The sequence below is a fragment of the Aphis gossypii genome, chromosome 3 (genome assembly GCF_020184175.1).
Source record: "Aphis gossypii isolate Hap1 chromosome 3, ASM2018417v2, whole genome shotgun sequence".
In the NCBI taxonomy this organism is placed as follows: domain Eukaryota; kingdom Metazoa; phylum Arthropoda; class Insecta; order Hemiptera; family Aphididae; genus Aphis; species Aphis gossypii.
The window spans coordinates 24,618,928-24,637,156 of NC_065532.1; the positions used below are offsets into that span (position 1 = coordinate 24,618,928).

At 31.7% G+C, this 18,229-nt stretch overlaps 1 protein-coding gene across 1 annotated transcript in view; it reads right to left on the reverse strand.

Moving 5' to 3' along the window:
- The window catches only part of LOC114124505 (uncharacterized), a 58,754-nt gene that overhangs the window by 13,424 nt on the left and 27,101 nt on the right, over positions 1 to 18,229 (reverse strand). The window contains exon 5 of the mRNA XM_027987764.2: positions 12,372 to 15,725. Within this exon, the coding sequence (XP_027843565.2) occupies positions 12,372 to 15,725 (3,354 nt within the window). The remainder of the gene's footprint in view (positions 1 to 12,371; positions 15,726 to 18,229) is intronic.

Consider the following 18,229-nt stretch of genomic DNA (forward strand, 5'->3'; position numbering starts at 1 on the left):
GGGTATGATATAAAAAGCGAGATTACTTAACAATGGAGGAGATGATGTATAAACTTGCCAAAATAATTAGCGATTATTATTGCTGCTGAGTGCATATAGCATAAATGCAAATTACCAGCTGTGTTATTCCAATGGGAAATGTTTTATATTTTATATAAATAGTATAATCATTCAACGCGTGCAATTTTTATTATTGTATGCAGTAGGTCTTTTACGAATAAACATAGTCTAAAGAATAAACGCATTACGATATACTAGTAACACACCACAAATAGGTAGCATAATATAATATATTGCGTTACACATGTGCGATCGTACGCATCGTGAATTCAACATATTTTTCGTTTTAAATGCAAATACTGTGATCTAGTGTGTACCGATGTATAATACCTACGTTCGACCAATGAACATAATATAATAGACGGTTGTTTTGAAATTCTATCGCCGAAACGATGCTGAGTATATTATAAGACAATACAAATACCGATCGCGAGATCAAAAGAAAGTGAAATCATGCGCGAGTGCGCAGATTTTTATAAAATAACATCGTCGTCTTCGACTGAAGAAATTCCGGACTGAAAGGTTGTCTATAATATAAATTTGTACTCCACGTTCGTATCAAATTTACGATTTCAAACCTACCTATTCAACGAACTTGTTATTCTAACGTGTTCGATTTAAAGCACAATAATTCGTACAGTTTAATATTAAAAACATTTTTTGAAAACAACAAAATTTATTTTTGAAAACCTGTTATTTGTCATTTACAAAAAAAGTTTTTTCTAAGAAAACAGCTTCAGTCCCTGCATGTCAATATACGCATTAAAGATGGAGCATTGAGTACACTCCACTCTATGAGTATGACGAAATAGTTTTTTTTAATTTATCTTTACTAATTTTAGAATGAAAAATGGTATACTGCAATTCTACATGAGCAGTTAAGAATTTCTTTTTGGACCATTTCTGGTCTTAGAAGTCCAATATGAGGGAAAAGGTTTCAGTATGTGCAAAAGGTATGATATTATAATAATAATCGAATACACATATCATTGGCTGGCGGATGATTTATTCATTCCCGAGGACACTTTTATCGAACAAATATCTTACAGTTAAATTATGGTATGTATTCAAAAAAGACCTTGGAGACATCGACCCTATCCGGTCGGTGGGGAATTTTCAATGTCGCATGGTGGTCATCGAGACATTATCTACCAACCCACCACTAGTATTACCAAACTATATTGTATATCCGTTAAACACACACACACACACACACACACACACACACACACACACACACACACACACACACACACACACACACACACACACACACACACACACACACACACACACACACACACACACACACACACACACACACACACATACACACGCGCGATTAGTCGATGATGTGGGTTACAAGGTCATCATCCTCCACACGCGGGACACGGTGAAACTGAAAACGTTCTGCTGCATATATGCGGGTACATTACGGCTTTCACTATACCGTGCATAAATATAATAAAATATTTCACTTGCGTTGCCGAGATTTGCAGCCTAAGAACGCAGCGGCGGATTTAAACGAACGATTCGAAAAGTCGGACTATGTATATCCGTTTCGCTAATTCTAATGTCATATCATCCGTACAGATATAACGGCATAACGCATTATACTTGCACGATTATAAGTATTTCCACACCGAAATTTAAAACTTAAGGTACACGCAACCGATCAAGAAGCGATTATCGACAAAATGAGAGACGTTTTTTATCAAGTTAGAGACTTACGTTATGACGGATTTAACGTTAGATGAAACGTTCTGTCTACGATGTGAATGAATATGTATATTATATGAACATTTGAAAAAGTATACATTGATTTTCTTGGTTCGTGTTACCGACAACCTGACATAATGGATATTATATTCTAGTGGTAGACAATATGAGGATATTTATATTTTTAACTTTAACCAGTGTAGAAACAATAGGCTGTTTTAAATTGTTGTGTACTTGTGGCGCGTTTAACTACGTGTGCTACATTAATGAATTCTAATAAATACACGTATTTTGTTAGGCCAAAGAAACGGTAAAGATAACGATTACTAATTAGTGAGTAATTACTTCATACGTCATGATGATTTTATAGCTTATAATATACTTAACTCTTGAAAATGAAAAAAATGAATCAAATTATTATAATTCCCAAGTTATGAAATCCACGATATAAAAATAAAAAGATAATTTTGTAGATCAATGAAGGGTCATTAAAGTTTTGATAAAAAAAAAATGTCATAATACAAAACGTTTAGCAGATTATAGATTTAAACATTATATATATTATATTGTATTTATAAGGACTATGAAAGTTATGAACATTTTTGTCAACCGAGTATATGACTGTTTAAACATGGTGATAGTGAATTATTATAAATGCATTAAATATAAACATAAGTGATTTTATTTAAAAAAAAGTTTTCAAATAATTTCAACATTATACATGAGTTATTTATTATGTTTAATAATTATTTTCGATGAATATCATAATATATAAACAATATTATACTCAAGGTGTATAACATACAATTATAATAATGAACAAATCAAACATGTTATTTGCATTTATTTGTCGTTAATACTTTTTCTTTCTCAGTAAAGAACAAAACCTCTATTCTTATGTATAAAATGTTTACGACTTCAACCGCGGTAAGAATAATAATTATAAATCTATAAAAACAACAAGTAGGTATGAAAATAATAAAACATATAGGTAATGTCTTTTTTATGAAATAAAATCATCTATGGATAATGGATATCCTTTGAAAGGTAACGGTAAATTTATGAATAATGCAAAAACACGGTTTTCTTTTTTCAATTAAACAATTAAATAAATATCACTGAAATTAAAAATATTATTTTGTAATTGCGATTTAATTAAAAGACTATCAATTAATAAACAACTAGTGAATAGGTAATTTATCTATAAAATGTTGTTTAATTTTAAACGGTAAAAACAGTTAAGGCAATAAGCATATAAGTTATTAAAAGAATTTATTGTAGTTTCCTACGTTTAAATAAATAAAAAGTTCTGTTTAGAGCTTTTGATAATGGAGTATAGTATGTAAATAATGTCCTAACCTTACAATATTGTTAACCGTATTCATCTTAGAATGTTTATAATTATACAATATGAATTTAGGTTGAGCACGATAACTGATCATTAAAATCACACATTAATCATTATACGGCGTTTCAAACATGAAAAGCATATTATATTATTATTTATTACAAAAAAAAAAAAAATCTAAATCCTAAAATGATGTGTACCTAACTGTAAATGTTTACTGTACAAAAGAAAACGTACACCCAAATAAGTGTATAACTAACAGTGTCTCATAATGAAGTAAAATAGTTATCACCCAATTTACGAAAGAGAAAAAACATTTTATTATCTAACTTTAATGGTAATTTTAAATATTAAATATGTAAATTCATAAACTATACATACTTAATAACGGTAAAAGAAATATAAATATAACAAAAATTAAAGTTTTAATAATATCAAATAAAGACCATTTTATATTTTTAAATGTGTTCGTCAACACTCAATTGATTTTTTTAAACAGCACACACAACAAATATTAGTGTTAAGTGTTTTAACTCTAGAAAAATCTGATTTTACTTAAATAACATATGAAAAATGAAACATAAGAAGTCCTCCCCACCGGTTGCCCATTACCATTTAGGTAATTGATTTGACTTTTGATTGTATTTATACATGTTAATATATGTAAATAATATATACCTATGTAGGTATATAGATGTATAAAAGTTTTTAGGTATAAGTTTTAATTTCGGTAAATATCAAGCAAAATCAGGCGTGCCAGAGGAAGGAGTCACGTCGCGCGTATACACACACACTCAGTCACATTTACTGTTATCGAGTACTATCAGTGTCCGTTGGCAGTCAATGGTGAATACAATAATATAATAGGTACCTATAATAATGATGCATCATGAACGTAGATCATATTTAGTAATGGTTTTCGAACCGAGTGCAGTTCTGCTTCGAGTGTAATAATATACATATAATATATATTGTATACCTATATGGTTCTAAATTTGATAATATAAATAGCATGAGTGTGATGTCCGTCTATCTGCAGTACAATAATATACTATTTCTATATTATGTACATACACTGTGGCGTAACTGTTTAATTATAATTACTCTAGTTCCTCAGTGCATACATCGTCGTTAGTCGTTCTATATGAATGTATGATTTCTATCTATACATAACAATCACGCGGTGCATAGTTATTTGAATATCAATATTGTTGTAGACGACTTGAATGCGTATAGCTATATAGAAGTATAGACTATAAAGGTATAATATGAAATAAATACGTACAAGTTCAGCATTGTAGACGGAAATCTGTTAATATACGTATTGTATCGCGTCCGTGAAGGTTAAATGGCGAATAAAAATCGACGTCTCATATAAATCCAAAAAATAATCCCCGTTTCGCTCATTTATTGTTTAAAGCCTAGTAGCTTAAAAAAAATTTTCTCTCTCTATTATTACTAAGTTACTGTATACATTTATCGACGTAAGAAATAATTATGTGACCACTGACCATGCGAGAACCGATATTATTTGACTTTCACAGGGTACCCATATATTTCGTCAATTTTTCAAAACGTTCGAATAAAAACTGTTTTTTATTCGTTACGCACCACCTGTCCCAATTCATATCAATATGCCATTAGCGATTTGTAAATACATAAGACGCGTCCGAAACTCAACGAGTAAAATAAAGAGTTGTCAGACTTCTAATCGGCCGAGTTTCTTGTCGCTTGTCGGACTAGACTAATAACTTTACTCAGCAGTTATTTGATTTTTGTTTACATATTATAATATGTGCTGCATGCCTGCATGTAATAAACGTATAATTTGGTTTTTTGTCTAGTGCACTCGCCTACATGTCTTACAAACGTGGGTTTTTATACGATAATATTTTTTACATAATTATTATCATGCAGTCAACCTTGCACAGCGGCGCTATAGTTATATACATCATAATTTGCAGGACTAGAAAAAAAAATTGTTCAAATACCAGCTGCCGAACGTTTATGCGCGCATACGTCTTCTCTTGCGGTTTTTGTACTATGAACAATATCTTATATTATTATGAATTCAGCGAAGTTAGTACATCTAACGTAAACGATGAAAATATAATATTAAAATAATATCCAGCTCGGATGAAAAAATTTCACAGTATACATATAATATGTATAGTATATACGGATAGAACGTGGATCACTGCTTACATCCTGGTAGTATCCTTTCTAATCGCGTGTATTTTCGTTGTATATATGTAGTAATTCTGTTATAATATAATTACAATCTTTTAATCTCGGATTAAGATTAACACAATGTACGAAATCAGTGAAAGGGAAACGTGTATTTTAATATTATATTTAACTCTGGGTAAATTTAGGTCATCGGTTGTCCGTTTGATAATTATTGTTCTTGCATATTACTATTTTAAATAGGAAATATGTATGAGACGATTCCGAATTATACGAGTATATACGGTTTTAAAACTGTTTAAACGTATTATACAATAATATTGTTGTTTTAGAACGAAAATATTGATCATATACTTTATTGGCCGTAAGAACTAAGAGCCAATTATTTTCAATAACGATAGTTGATATTATAATAATATTGACGATGCATACGCAAAAATGTATTTTAGTTGCGTCTATTGGGTTGTGTCAATTCGTGTAACAATGAGCTGGTTGAACTTTGTTGTAATATTATGTTGTCACGATTTGAATGGGCTATCAAACCACAAATACGTATTTTATCAACGAATTACGAGGGACAAAAATACCGGACGATTTCAAAACATTTCCTGTCGAATGATTCTGATGTTGTGTTAGGTGGCATTATAATAATATGAAGGTATATACTACGCATTATTGCATTAGCATTAGATATACGGTAATACGAATTTAAATCGATGCACGTGGGACGATCTGTTCATGGTTATTTAATAAGTTGTCATTTTCACGGACGGATACATTTTTGAGTTTATTCTTCATCTTTTTTTTTTACTGAATAAAATATACCTAACGTTGCGAGAAATTAACAGACAGAGCCCAGTAAAATAATTTGTAGAATACATATGAAAATTAACCATATTGTAGTATAATATATGATTGCAGAGGATTCATTGGGCGTCAATGCGAGAGATAAGTGGAAGAGAAAAAATGAGTTATTATCATCACTCAACTTGCATACAAACATATTGTGTTGAGTCTCACTGTCGCGTATCACAGATAACGATTATCCGATTTGTCGTCGGAAAAGCGAGACGATATTATTATATTATTTGTCATATTATTGTATTTATTATAACACGATTTTTGGATAATTTTCTCATATAATAAATAATAATAATATTTATTTGACAATATTATCGACCTACAATAATTGTAAGAATTATGCGAATTGTGCGAACTTGTCTAGTGTAAAAAGATGTATCCTAAGATATTATATTTCTTACAATACAGATATACTTAAGGAGTTTGATTCGAACTATAAATATACTATAAATTTTACATTGTAAAAAACACAGTACAACATAAATATTATCAATACAGAGTAACTGAGCGAATAGTTTAATTACCTATCAATAGTACACCTATATATTATAGTCGATTTGCCTGAATTATTTATGCAATAATTAGAATACTGGCAGATACTATAGAAATTGTAGATATATTTACTTCATATTATAATTAATTTAATCAACGATTTCCTACTCAAACGACATCGAGTCTGTTATTTCTGATATTATAATACACGAGTGATTTGAAAAAATATACGATTCACAAGACCTTGAAAGACGCACACAATATGTAAGATGATTTTGCCAAAATTGTTATATTCTTGATTGAAACACACACAAATGCTGTCGACAATATTATATTTTAAGTTGATACGTTATACGTGTGAGTGGGGTTTATATAATAACAATAGTCTTTCAAGTCGTTGTTGACACAAAACAACACGCTATATATCAATAATAATAAAACAAATTAATTAATGACCATAATATACACTTTAATGTAAGTAGTACTAATATTTTATAACAGTGTCTCTATCATTACGCCGTTAACTATTTTCAAGCGTAAAAAATAAATTGAGTACATTTTTCTCTGCTGTAATAGTCAAATTTGAACCGAAGACTGAAGATTACGTGCTTCGGCGAATTATATTTTATATATTAAAACATGACTATAGGATTAATTGTTTCGTTTCTATAATGCAACACGAAATCGAGAGTCGAAAAATATACAGATATGCAAAATAAATTTTCATAGACATAGTATACAATTTATTATATATACATTATACTCGTATAGTATAGTGTTATTTTCTTGTATTCTACATCCATTATTAATTTATGATTATTTTTCTTTTATTAACAGAAAACTATTAGTAAACAATATTTCTTATAATTATAATCGTACGACGTACGCTGTTTGTTCTTTTTCAAGTCATTGACCATGCTTTTAATGTTATAACGTCACAGTTAAAAGTTGCCAAGACATAACCAAGTCGTAAATTATGAAAGTGTCACGGTGTCTTAAATTACCCAGTCTCCTGTTGCTCAGTATTGTTCACGTTAAAAACCATCAGAGATGGCTAATCGTATATTAGACTACAGGGTTATGATATCCATAAGCAATCTAATTTTCCACTTCATCTATGATTATGCCATGATATGATACTATGCATTTTTAAATTTATTTATTGTTTACAAGTGTTTTATTTTGAGATCTATACAATAGGAATTAGATAAAAAATTCAAAATAACTTATAGATGATAAATTGGAATAGTTAAGCTCAATTTTCAAGCCTATTTCTTCAGTACCCACAAATTTATTTGTGCGTGGTGCTGTAGTTTTTGTATGCACAATACTGTTTGAAATTCTACTAAATACTATGATCGAACGTGTTAAAATAGTGCTTATAAGGGTGTTAAGTTTATAATATTAAACGATTTGTTTTTGTGTTGTCAAATGGCTATGTAAATATTATAATGTCATAAATATATTTAGATACATTATATAACATATTATATATTATTTTGTGGTGATCCTTAAAGTAAAAATGGAACAAAGAGGAATGCTCGAATATATGATACATAAAAAAAGATACGAAAAATGTAAAAGACGGGTTTCATGGTTTTTTTTTAAATTTAAAACTATTCACAGTCGATGACAATTAATATCAATACGTGTACAGTAAATATGATACTGGGAAAACATTAGTTCGTAACATTTTAATTACGAACGTTGAGTTTATAATTAACTAAACGATAAATATGCAATATGGTTTGAGTGTTAATGTGTTACAATTGAATATCAGTAGATGTGAATAATATTATATTTTGATTGTATACGTTGTTTAATTAGAAAATATAAAAATTAATAAACATAATATAAAAATTAATTGTTAATCAGTTTACCGTCATCAAATGAAAGTGTTGAATTTAAGCTTGTTTGTTCAATAACGTGTGCAATAACGTTTATCCTCAATAAATACCCACTCATAATATTAATATTATTGGAATAGATTTTGACTATAGAAAAATAAATGTAACCTTTTAAAATATCAAGCTATTATTATATTGAGAAATTGCGTATTCTTTGGCTATAACCTAATTCTGTAAAACGTACAATTATGTCTTCAATGATAAATGTAATAAACGTATATTACATAAATTTAATACAATTAGAATTAAATGCATTATACATCAAATATAAATATTATCTAGTTGTAGGTAAAAATAATAGGTAAAATAACTGTTTTGTTCAATAATATTTTGTATTGTATTTTATTGATAAGGTACTATACTATGTACATGAATTTATATACATTTTAAATGAATAATTTTTATTATTATATCTAATATTTTACAACTCTTTAGAGTTATTTGAATTTTGAAACATTATTTATGGACCATAACTATAGAACAACTTTACATACACATAATTTAAGTTAATGCAATTAAAATTTTTAAGCCAACATATATTTTTCGAATTATTTCATCACTACAAGAGTGCATAAAATAGGTACGAACCAACAAAAAACAGTAATAAATAATAATATATAATATAATAATATATTATAATATAATATATATATATATATATAATATATATATATATATATATATATATATATATATATATATATATATATATTATATTATTATTATTATTATATTATAATATTATATTATATAACTATACAAATTTAAAGTAAAAAATTGGAAAAGTCATCAGTTTTATTAGTATATTATGCAATATTATTACAATGGATAATCTGTGAATTAATCACAGATAATTTTTCAAAGTTTTTTTTTTTATAAAACATTCATTGATTGTTTTTAATATCACTCGCGTTAGTATTTATATGAATATACGTTAAGATAGGTTAAGTTAATATTCATACTAATATTAACTTTTATAAAAGGCCCTTTTAATTAATTAATTTTTTTTTTAGATTACTTACATATTATATGAGATATATATACCTATATTATTAATGGATTTTCATTAAGTAATAGGTTATAAATGTATATGTAGGTACGTATATAAGTCGAACGGGGTCATTATAACTATAAAGCTACAATAAAGGGAGCCTCACGGAAAAATAATAACAAAAATGATGTCATAACAAAATAAACAACAAAAAAAAGGGGCATGCGTATACACTATATACATATAATAATATAAAAAAGGAAGTACTTGCGCATGAGTGTATTTACACCTGGCGTACGCACACACACCCACATGCAACTGTTGACTTATTGGTTGTACACGAAACGCTCACAAGCACTTGGCAATATCATCAGCAACTCAGCAACGTAATACGTTTATGGTGTCATTGATGTTTGAAATATTTGACGGGTAGAAAATGAAAAACATCAATATCAAAATAATAATATCTACTAAATTCTATAGTAGATAATACGATATAATATAATACAGAGCGAATCTATATAAGTGCGAACGCGTGGGTCCTATACTCCTATACCTGGTAATAATAAGTCGCAGTAATCCTATGGACAAGTTAAATGTGCTTTGACAATAAATTATCTATGTCTTCCTACTATGAGAATCGATACTGCATATATGTACACAAAGAGACCACCACGTCGCAGTAATTGATCAATAGTCACGAATTAATAGACAAGTTACAGATAATTGTAACCTATTAATAAATAAAATTATTTCGTATTGCGAAACAATGTTCCATGACAACAAGACTAAAAAACAATGATGTCTCAGAAAATGATATTGCAGTAGCCACAATTAAAGGAATATTTAATGGAATGTGCATAAAATATAAAGGATAAATAAAATCGTACTTGGATAAATACTTTGAAAAATATTCTTAATCGAATCATAAATAAAGACAATGCAGTATTTGAATATTACCCAAATACTTGCCACTTGGTATGGTAGGTAGTAGAAATATTTTAAATAATATTAGAAACTAGGTACTTAATATTATAAGGTATCCATATTTGTTGTTAATTTCAGTTTCCTTAACACTCTTTTGTCTTTTATAGATTTTTAAACAGGTCAATTAAATAATATAATACTACATTTGCGTTATTGTTCGATAGAAGAAAAGAGTTGATTGTTATATTTTATAATTTTATAAAAGGCGAACCACAATAATTAACTGAGTATTAAAAATCACACGTATGTAATGATATATTTATACTATAATCGCAAGACACAACATCCTGTTCATTATTATTAAGCTTCGTATACGATAGGAATGAACGCATAAATGCCTACTTGGTTTACAAACACAAATAAACAGGATTAAAAATCAACGGTTTACGCGGGAATTTAACGATATTGGTTGAAGGTATATGTAGAGGTTGTATTTTACTCGTTATAAGTAATAATGTTAATACCTAATGGAAATTTCTTAACATGAAAAGTACCTATAAACGTATATAGACCATTTTTAAAGTGTTGTAGATTACGATTAAATTTAAAGCCCACGGGAGCGACAAAAGCAGATGGATATTTTCAAATAAACGAAACGAAGTATTTAAATAATTTTCAAGTACCAAGTAATGTTACGTAAATAACAAGTGAACATTTAGTTTATGTAATTTACAAATGTACGCACCACGCCAAGACTATCCCTTTGTGCGTGTTGATAACATGGTATATTATATTAAATACCTTGGTATAGAGTAAATATGTACAATTAATTCAGTATTTAGGATTATAATTGGGAGTAGAAGTAGTGACGATAATGAATGCGTTACATAACTATAGAGAGTATAAACAATTGCTTGTCAAGTTGTAGGTCATACATTTAAAAAATGCGTTGAAAAATTGTACCCGCGCGGTAAAATAATTAAGTTATAATTGAGAGGTACTTAATGTTTGCAGACATTGATCACAATTAAGTCACCTATAATTCACGATTCTACAACAAATGTACAGATACTTTTCACTCAATTTACTTGTATTTTATAAATAAAGTTTAATCTACCTAATTTATTTTTTAAGTTTAAATCCCTATGCTCAGAAAAAATGATAATTTTATTTGTTCATAATATTTTACTTGGTGACTGTAGTTGTCGTTATTTCATTATGAATTATGATTATTCGTGAACAAGTTAGACTGAGATGACATGCGTATTGCGTATACACGCCATCCGGCATATATAAGTACCGTAATTGATCGCCATTGCCAGAACCTCGAGTTCACCATCCATAATGTACCTACTTGAATTTATTTTTTCACCTTATACTGTATATTATATTAAATTTATTTTCTACAGGCTACGCCACGGACTATTAACATGTTTCGGTCAAACGATGAGGTCACGTACGTACATCCCGAAGTGTGCAGATGTGCTCTTTAAACTGTGACGAAATGAGTTGTGAGTGCTTTGGTCGCAAAATCGAATGATGTACTAGTATTATTAAAAAGCCTACGTACCATTGTGCACTGAATTCTCGCGACGATTGCCTGCGCGTTCTATACAATCTAATCTGGTCCAAATCATTAGGCTTAGGGGAAACTTAAACTTAGGTTACCTGTTATTATATTTTAGAGGTCATAGTTGTAATAAAAATTAATACAAATATCATTAAATTAAAATAAACTGCATAGTTTATACGAACAGTTTTCACTATGATAGCTGTAAAATATTTAAGGAGGGGAATAAATTGCACTAATACCAACAGGTCGGAACAATTAAAACTTAGGCGCTGCAGCTAAATTATAATATTTATATTATTTACTTACCGGTCGGCGGCGATTGGAAATTATAGTTGGCCATTGATGACGAAGATGGGGATGGTGACGTTGACGCAGATTGTTGTTGTCCTGGATGCTGCGTGATCCTTCTGCGGTTATACTCCCTGCGTGGCGGCGAAGCCACGTTCTTGTAGCCAGGTGGTCTATACCTGGCTGACTTTACGTTGAATTGGTGTACGCTGTGCGCCTTGTATATACCAGTGAGTGGACTCGGAGATGGTGCGGGTGCGGCAGCGGCAGTAGTAGGCAGTCTGGGTAGTGAGTTTGTATTCGAGGACGACACGATGGCCTGCTGCTGAAGACTCCTGGGTAATGTGGTCGACTTTGGACCAGTGGCCACCACACCATCGTCGCTGTCTCCACCCGAGTCACCACTATCAGGTACGCTGCTCCGTCTTCTTCCGTTCCTCCAGATTCGGTCCTCAACGCTGCCGCCGATACTACCGCAAGATCGCACCCGGTCTAACTGTTCCCGGCTACTGTTGGCACTCTTTATCAATAGGTCACCAGCGGACCGTCTTTTAGCAGCAAGCGTCACACAACTCTCGCCACTTGACGTTAACCGGGTTCGTGAGTCCGACATCATGAGCGTCGATTCGAAACTACCTCGCCAACTGAACCTTTCATTGTCGCTGGCTTCTTGTCGAGCTTCTTCTAATAACGGATCGTGTGACTTGGATCTTGGCAACGGACTATTAAACTGTTCGTCATCGCCTTCATCCTCTTCCTCCGTAGTAGTGGAAATGATCGAAGTTTTGTGGTGATGATGAGATCTTCTGTGATATCTGGATGCTCGTGGAGTACCAGGATTTTCGGAAACCGCATGCATCAGCGCCACGAGTCTGCTTCCAATGTGTTGCATCACTTTGGTAACGAGAGGCGGCGAATTCCTGGACGCCGACGAATCGGAACTAGGTACTTCAATTTTACGCAACGAAGCCATAAGTTTTTGATATACAAAAGCAGTGTCCCGGTTTTCATCTTGTAGTCTAGACCCGGTCTCCAGATCAGAACTTGTGTAGTCTGATGAATCATAAGAATCGCTCCACGTGTCCTCGCTGCTTAAATATTCGACGATTTCTTTCACTTGTTCGTCTCTAATTCCCGGTACAGTTTTCATCAGTCTAGTCAGTTCGGACTCGAATTTTACCAATTGAGGAGGCTTGCTCTTTTCTCCTGGCACTTCCGGTTTTGGTTGGTTTGCCAACATGGTCTTGAAAAACGCTCTCATTTTAGACATCATTAGATTGGTTTCTTCATCCGAACTCCAATAATTAAAACTATCGGTTCTGGTCAGACCCTCTGTGGCATTTGGTTTTTGATCGTTTTCTGTTATCGGAACTGTTAATTTTTCCTCTGGCACGTCAACACTATCTGGATTTTTATCTAGTACGTCGTCTACAGTATTAATATTTTCTGCGGTTTCTTCGGTTTCTAATGCTTCCAAAGGTGGAGCAGTTACAATCGATCTTTTCTTCTTCTTGCCTCTTTTAACAGTATCACATTGACCATCATTTTTTTCGAACGATACAGATTCCTCGTTTGAATCTGAACTTGTGGACGAATCTTCGTAATCCAATTGAATCTCTACTTGTTGTTCAGATTCTGTAAGATTGTCTAGTGATGAATGTTGTCGCCCAGTTCCTCTAGCTCTAACCAATCTTTTTCTCCGTTGTTCAGGACTGTGTTCTGGACTATCACTACCAACACTACCGTCCGAATCTGGTCGATCGAAGCCCATGAATTCGCTTAAGAAATATCGTTCTAGTCTAGATCCAGCCATTTCAGATACTGCAGGTTGTGGCTCGATGCTGTCCAAAGACTCGAAGCCTTCGCTCATGATAGAACTTGTTTCAGAAAACGCGTCAGTGTTTCTACCAGCATCTTGATCTTTATCGCAGAGACCAAAGAAAAAATATTTTTCTAATTCTGTCTGGTTATTCCGGTCAGATTCAACTTCGCTTTCTTCGCAGCTTTCCTCCACGATAGTGTGTAATGTAAAGTCTAATGCCGATCTTCTGAACTCAGGTTCTTCTTCAAACGACATCTCTTCACCTTCGGAAGATTCAATTTTGAAATCGTCTCTATCCAAATCTTCCACCCAAGAATCATCATCGGCCAAACCTTCTTCCAACGCGATGACAGCTGACAATGTGTCACCACCTGTTACGACCTTCACTTCACTGTCATCAGCCGGTTCGGAAGTATCCAGAGTGAGTTTGAACCCTTCATCTTGGATCACCGTGGGCATTATTTTTGTCGTATCACTGGTCACAACGTTCACTGCCGGCTTGTCGTCACGTGTTATCATTATTAAACTAGTAAACTTTCCGCTCAAACAAGCGGCGGCGGAAGACTCGTCAACGGATATCTGTTCCATGGACTCAGTGCCGGAAAATTCGTCAGATGCGCTACTGTTTCCGGTGGCAGATTTAACTGCCGCAGCGGACGTCGAATCCAAGATACTGGACAGCTTCACATTACACCCGTCGTCTTCATCTTCATCGTCGTCATCGTCCGGACTATCGTTTACGTCGTACGACATGGCAATGTTCTGCGCGTCCGAATCGTCCGAATCATCTGACGGCGACGGAGATGGTGACGAGGATGACGAATAATATCCGACCTCACCATCGCGATCTTCATCTCCACACGATGCGACCGGCGACGACGACGATTTAGCGTCAAGGGTCGCGTACATTGTGAGCACAGCACCGCCGCCTTCGTCTACTGCGGCCGCGGGAGGTTCCGGCATTTTCACGACGACACCACCGGCGCCCCTTTGGTCGTTCACATTTTTCACTTCTGTACCACTGACGGCATCCCGTTCACGAAAATATTCAGTTAAAACGTTTGCGAACGCGGTAGTAAGCGTGTAGTGCGCGCGCTCCGGCGGTATCACAATCGGCACTGGCACGAACACGGGGAACGGCAACACGACCGGAACGAACGTTGTCGACGTCGTTGTTATTGCGCGTGCGTCAGTCTCGCTCAGTTTACTTCCACCACTACTGCCGCCGCTACAGCCGGTTAACTGGTCACCGTTACCGGTACCTGCGCCACCTGCCGACTGGCGTTGCTGTTCTTGTTGTGTTTGTTTCGGCGGTCGCGTCTGGTCGTTGTCATCGTCCAGGCCGGCCATAAAATAGTCCCAGTCACAATCGTCATCGGCCGAAAGGCTGGATGACGTTTGTCGACCACAACCGCCATCGTCCGATGACCAGTCAGCTCCGTTCAGGAAGACCAGACGATAGTCATCCTTGGTCCGATTACCGCCCAGGATTTCTTCGTGTAGGAAAGGGTCCCGGCGGAGAAAACGTCGACTTCTAGGTGGCGTTACTCCTGCAAAATAAAAAAAAAACCTATTTTATTGTTCAGCGATCGTTTTAAACGAACATCTAATATACGAGTACATAGGTTTTGATTCATGTTCGGATTAATATTTTATTCGAATCATTTATTTATTTTATTTCGTATGAATTTTAACACAAATCAACTTACAATCAAACAGAGACAATACATTTATTATAATTTAATTGAAATATTTGTGTCACATACAAAACTCCAAAACAGTAATATCAATTTAAAATTACTTGGACACATGGAAAAGTAATCACATAATTATACAAATTTTATTTTAATCATATTTTATAATCAATTATAGCATAAAATAAAATAAATATTTTACTAGTTTCATATTACTTAATATTAGGTAAATAAATATAACACTTCATAATATATTCTACAAAATTTTAAATTAATTTCACAAACGAATTTTACAAAAGAAAATTATTGAAGTGTAATGTTATAGGTAATAAATTACACATTTATACACGTTATTATTATTTGTAACATTGTTTAACTAATTACATTATTATTAATCATATAATCATAATTTGTGTTATAAAAAATATTAATTTTGTTTGTCAGAATATTATATTTGTTTTATAATGCTTTCGAAAATGATAATTGCTTTTTAAAAATGATCGATGAGTTTACGAGAAAGACTTGCATATTAATTATATTTAAGCTGATTCTGTAAAAACAAACGTGATCTAATAACTTTCAGTTTTTAAATGTAAAAACTAGTAAAACGTGAAATGGTGAAAGAAGTCATATAGGGTGAAATTGTTATGTTTTGAATGCCTCACGGCTGATGTTTAGCCAAAAAATTTACTTAAAATAGCTAATCGTTTGAAATTAGAAATGCATACGTTGGTCTTTATAAAACATATTACGATAGAATTCCGATAAGAATTTAGATTTACAATAAAAAACTATTTTTAATACAAAATAATTTAAGGATATTGGAATCTTAGCGTGTATACGAGTTGTAATTTAACTAAGAAATCATACATACAAATTACAAATAAGTCAGTTTTTAAAATTACTTGAATTCGTAAATACCTACATAAGTACATTAATCATCTTAGAAATGAAAAATTATGTAAAAACATACTTAAAAAGCCATTATAGCGATTTTTAGTATGACAGTAACAAAAATAATAAATATTTTTATTATAAAGATTTTAATAAAAAGAAATATTATACATTTTTTGTAAATGAGTAATATTTACTCATCAATAAAATTCACGTCATCGGGTCAAAATAAGCCGTAATGTACCTACCTATTACTTTTTTTCTTTTAATAACTACCTAGAACCAATATATATTTAATGAATGTATATAACTAATTAAAGACACAACAAATTTTAATTATTCAATTTTGCTGTTTGCATTCAATGGGTTAATAATAATTTATTTTCCGATGACGTTAATATTGTGTATACGATACGAGGTTTAATCAATTCATTTCATCGAATCATATTTTTTAATTAAGTTAAAAAATTATAAACCGTAAATATTATATTATGCTTGTTTAAATTTACATTCTTGTCAATCCAAGTTCGATATTTATGTAGGTATATATTAATATGATATAAAAATAACTATTTGGGGAAAATGTCCTATTCATCAAGACCAAGGTTGTAATTTTAAACATATATCAAAACTCAACAAACATACTATCTACATTATGCATATTATAGGTACTTGCATCATGGACCACACACACACGTATTAATTATAATTTTTAGTTGTTGTTGAGCAGAGTTACGAATTCTGACGATATCGATTATGCACCGGAAATCTGAGAACAATAAACACCCTTTAGCACCATATTGTGTTCCTTATAATAGGTATTTACTAATAATGCATACCTATTTAGAAAAACAGATGTTACAAAACTAACAAAAAAAAAATTTTTTTTTACTCATTTAAATTTGATTTTAACAGCATCTGTAGTTTTTTTGAAAACGGTGTGTTAAAGTTGTACGGAGTTCAGATATCAAGTTTCAAATAGGTTTCTATAAATATGATATACATATAATTCTAAGTGGTTTAATTTACATAAACACTTAATATATTACTATGTAATTAAGATAAATAAAATATAATTGACGGTGATTGGTACGCTAGCTATAGACAACTACCTTTATTTGTGGTTTAACTAATTGGCTACATTTAAGTATTTAATGTAATTTATGTGATTAAATCTGCGCTTCAACTCCCAGTTAGAGAATCAAAGTAATTAAAGGGAATAACTAACAAATTTATGTGTCGAACAAAAAGATGCATAAGAATTAAGATTGGCTATAATGACGATAGAAATGTCTAATCTGACGTAATTTTGATTCTTAACAAAAATTTTTTTTAGTATTATTAATTTCTGATTATTATTTTAATTAAAAATGGGAGAGAATCTGGATTTAGCGACTCAAAGTTTTATTGAACACGATTATTGACAGCATCGTAGTCGGAAACTCCTATTTAAAATAAATAATCGT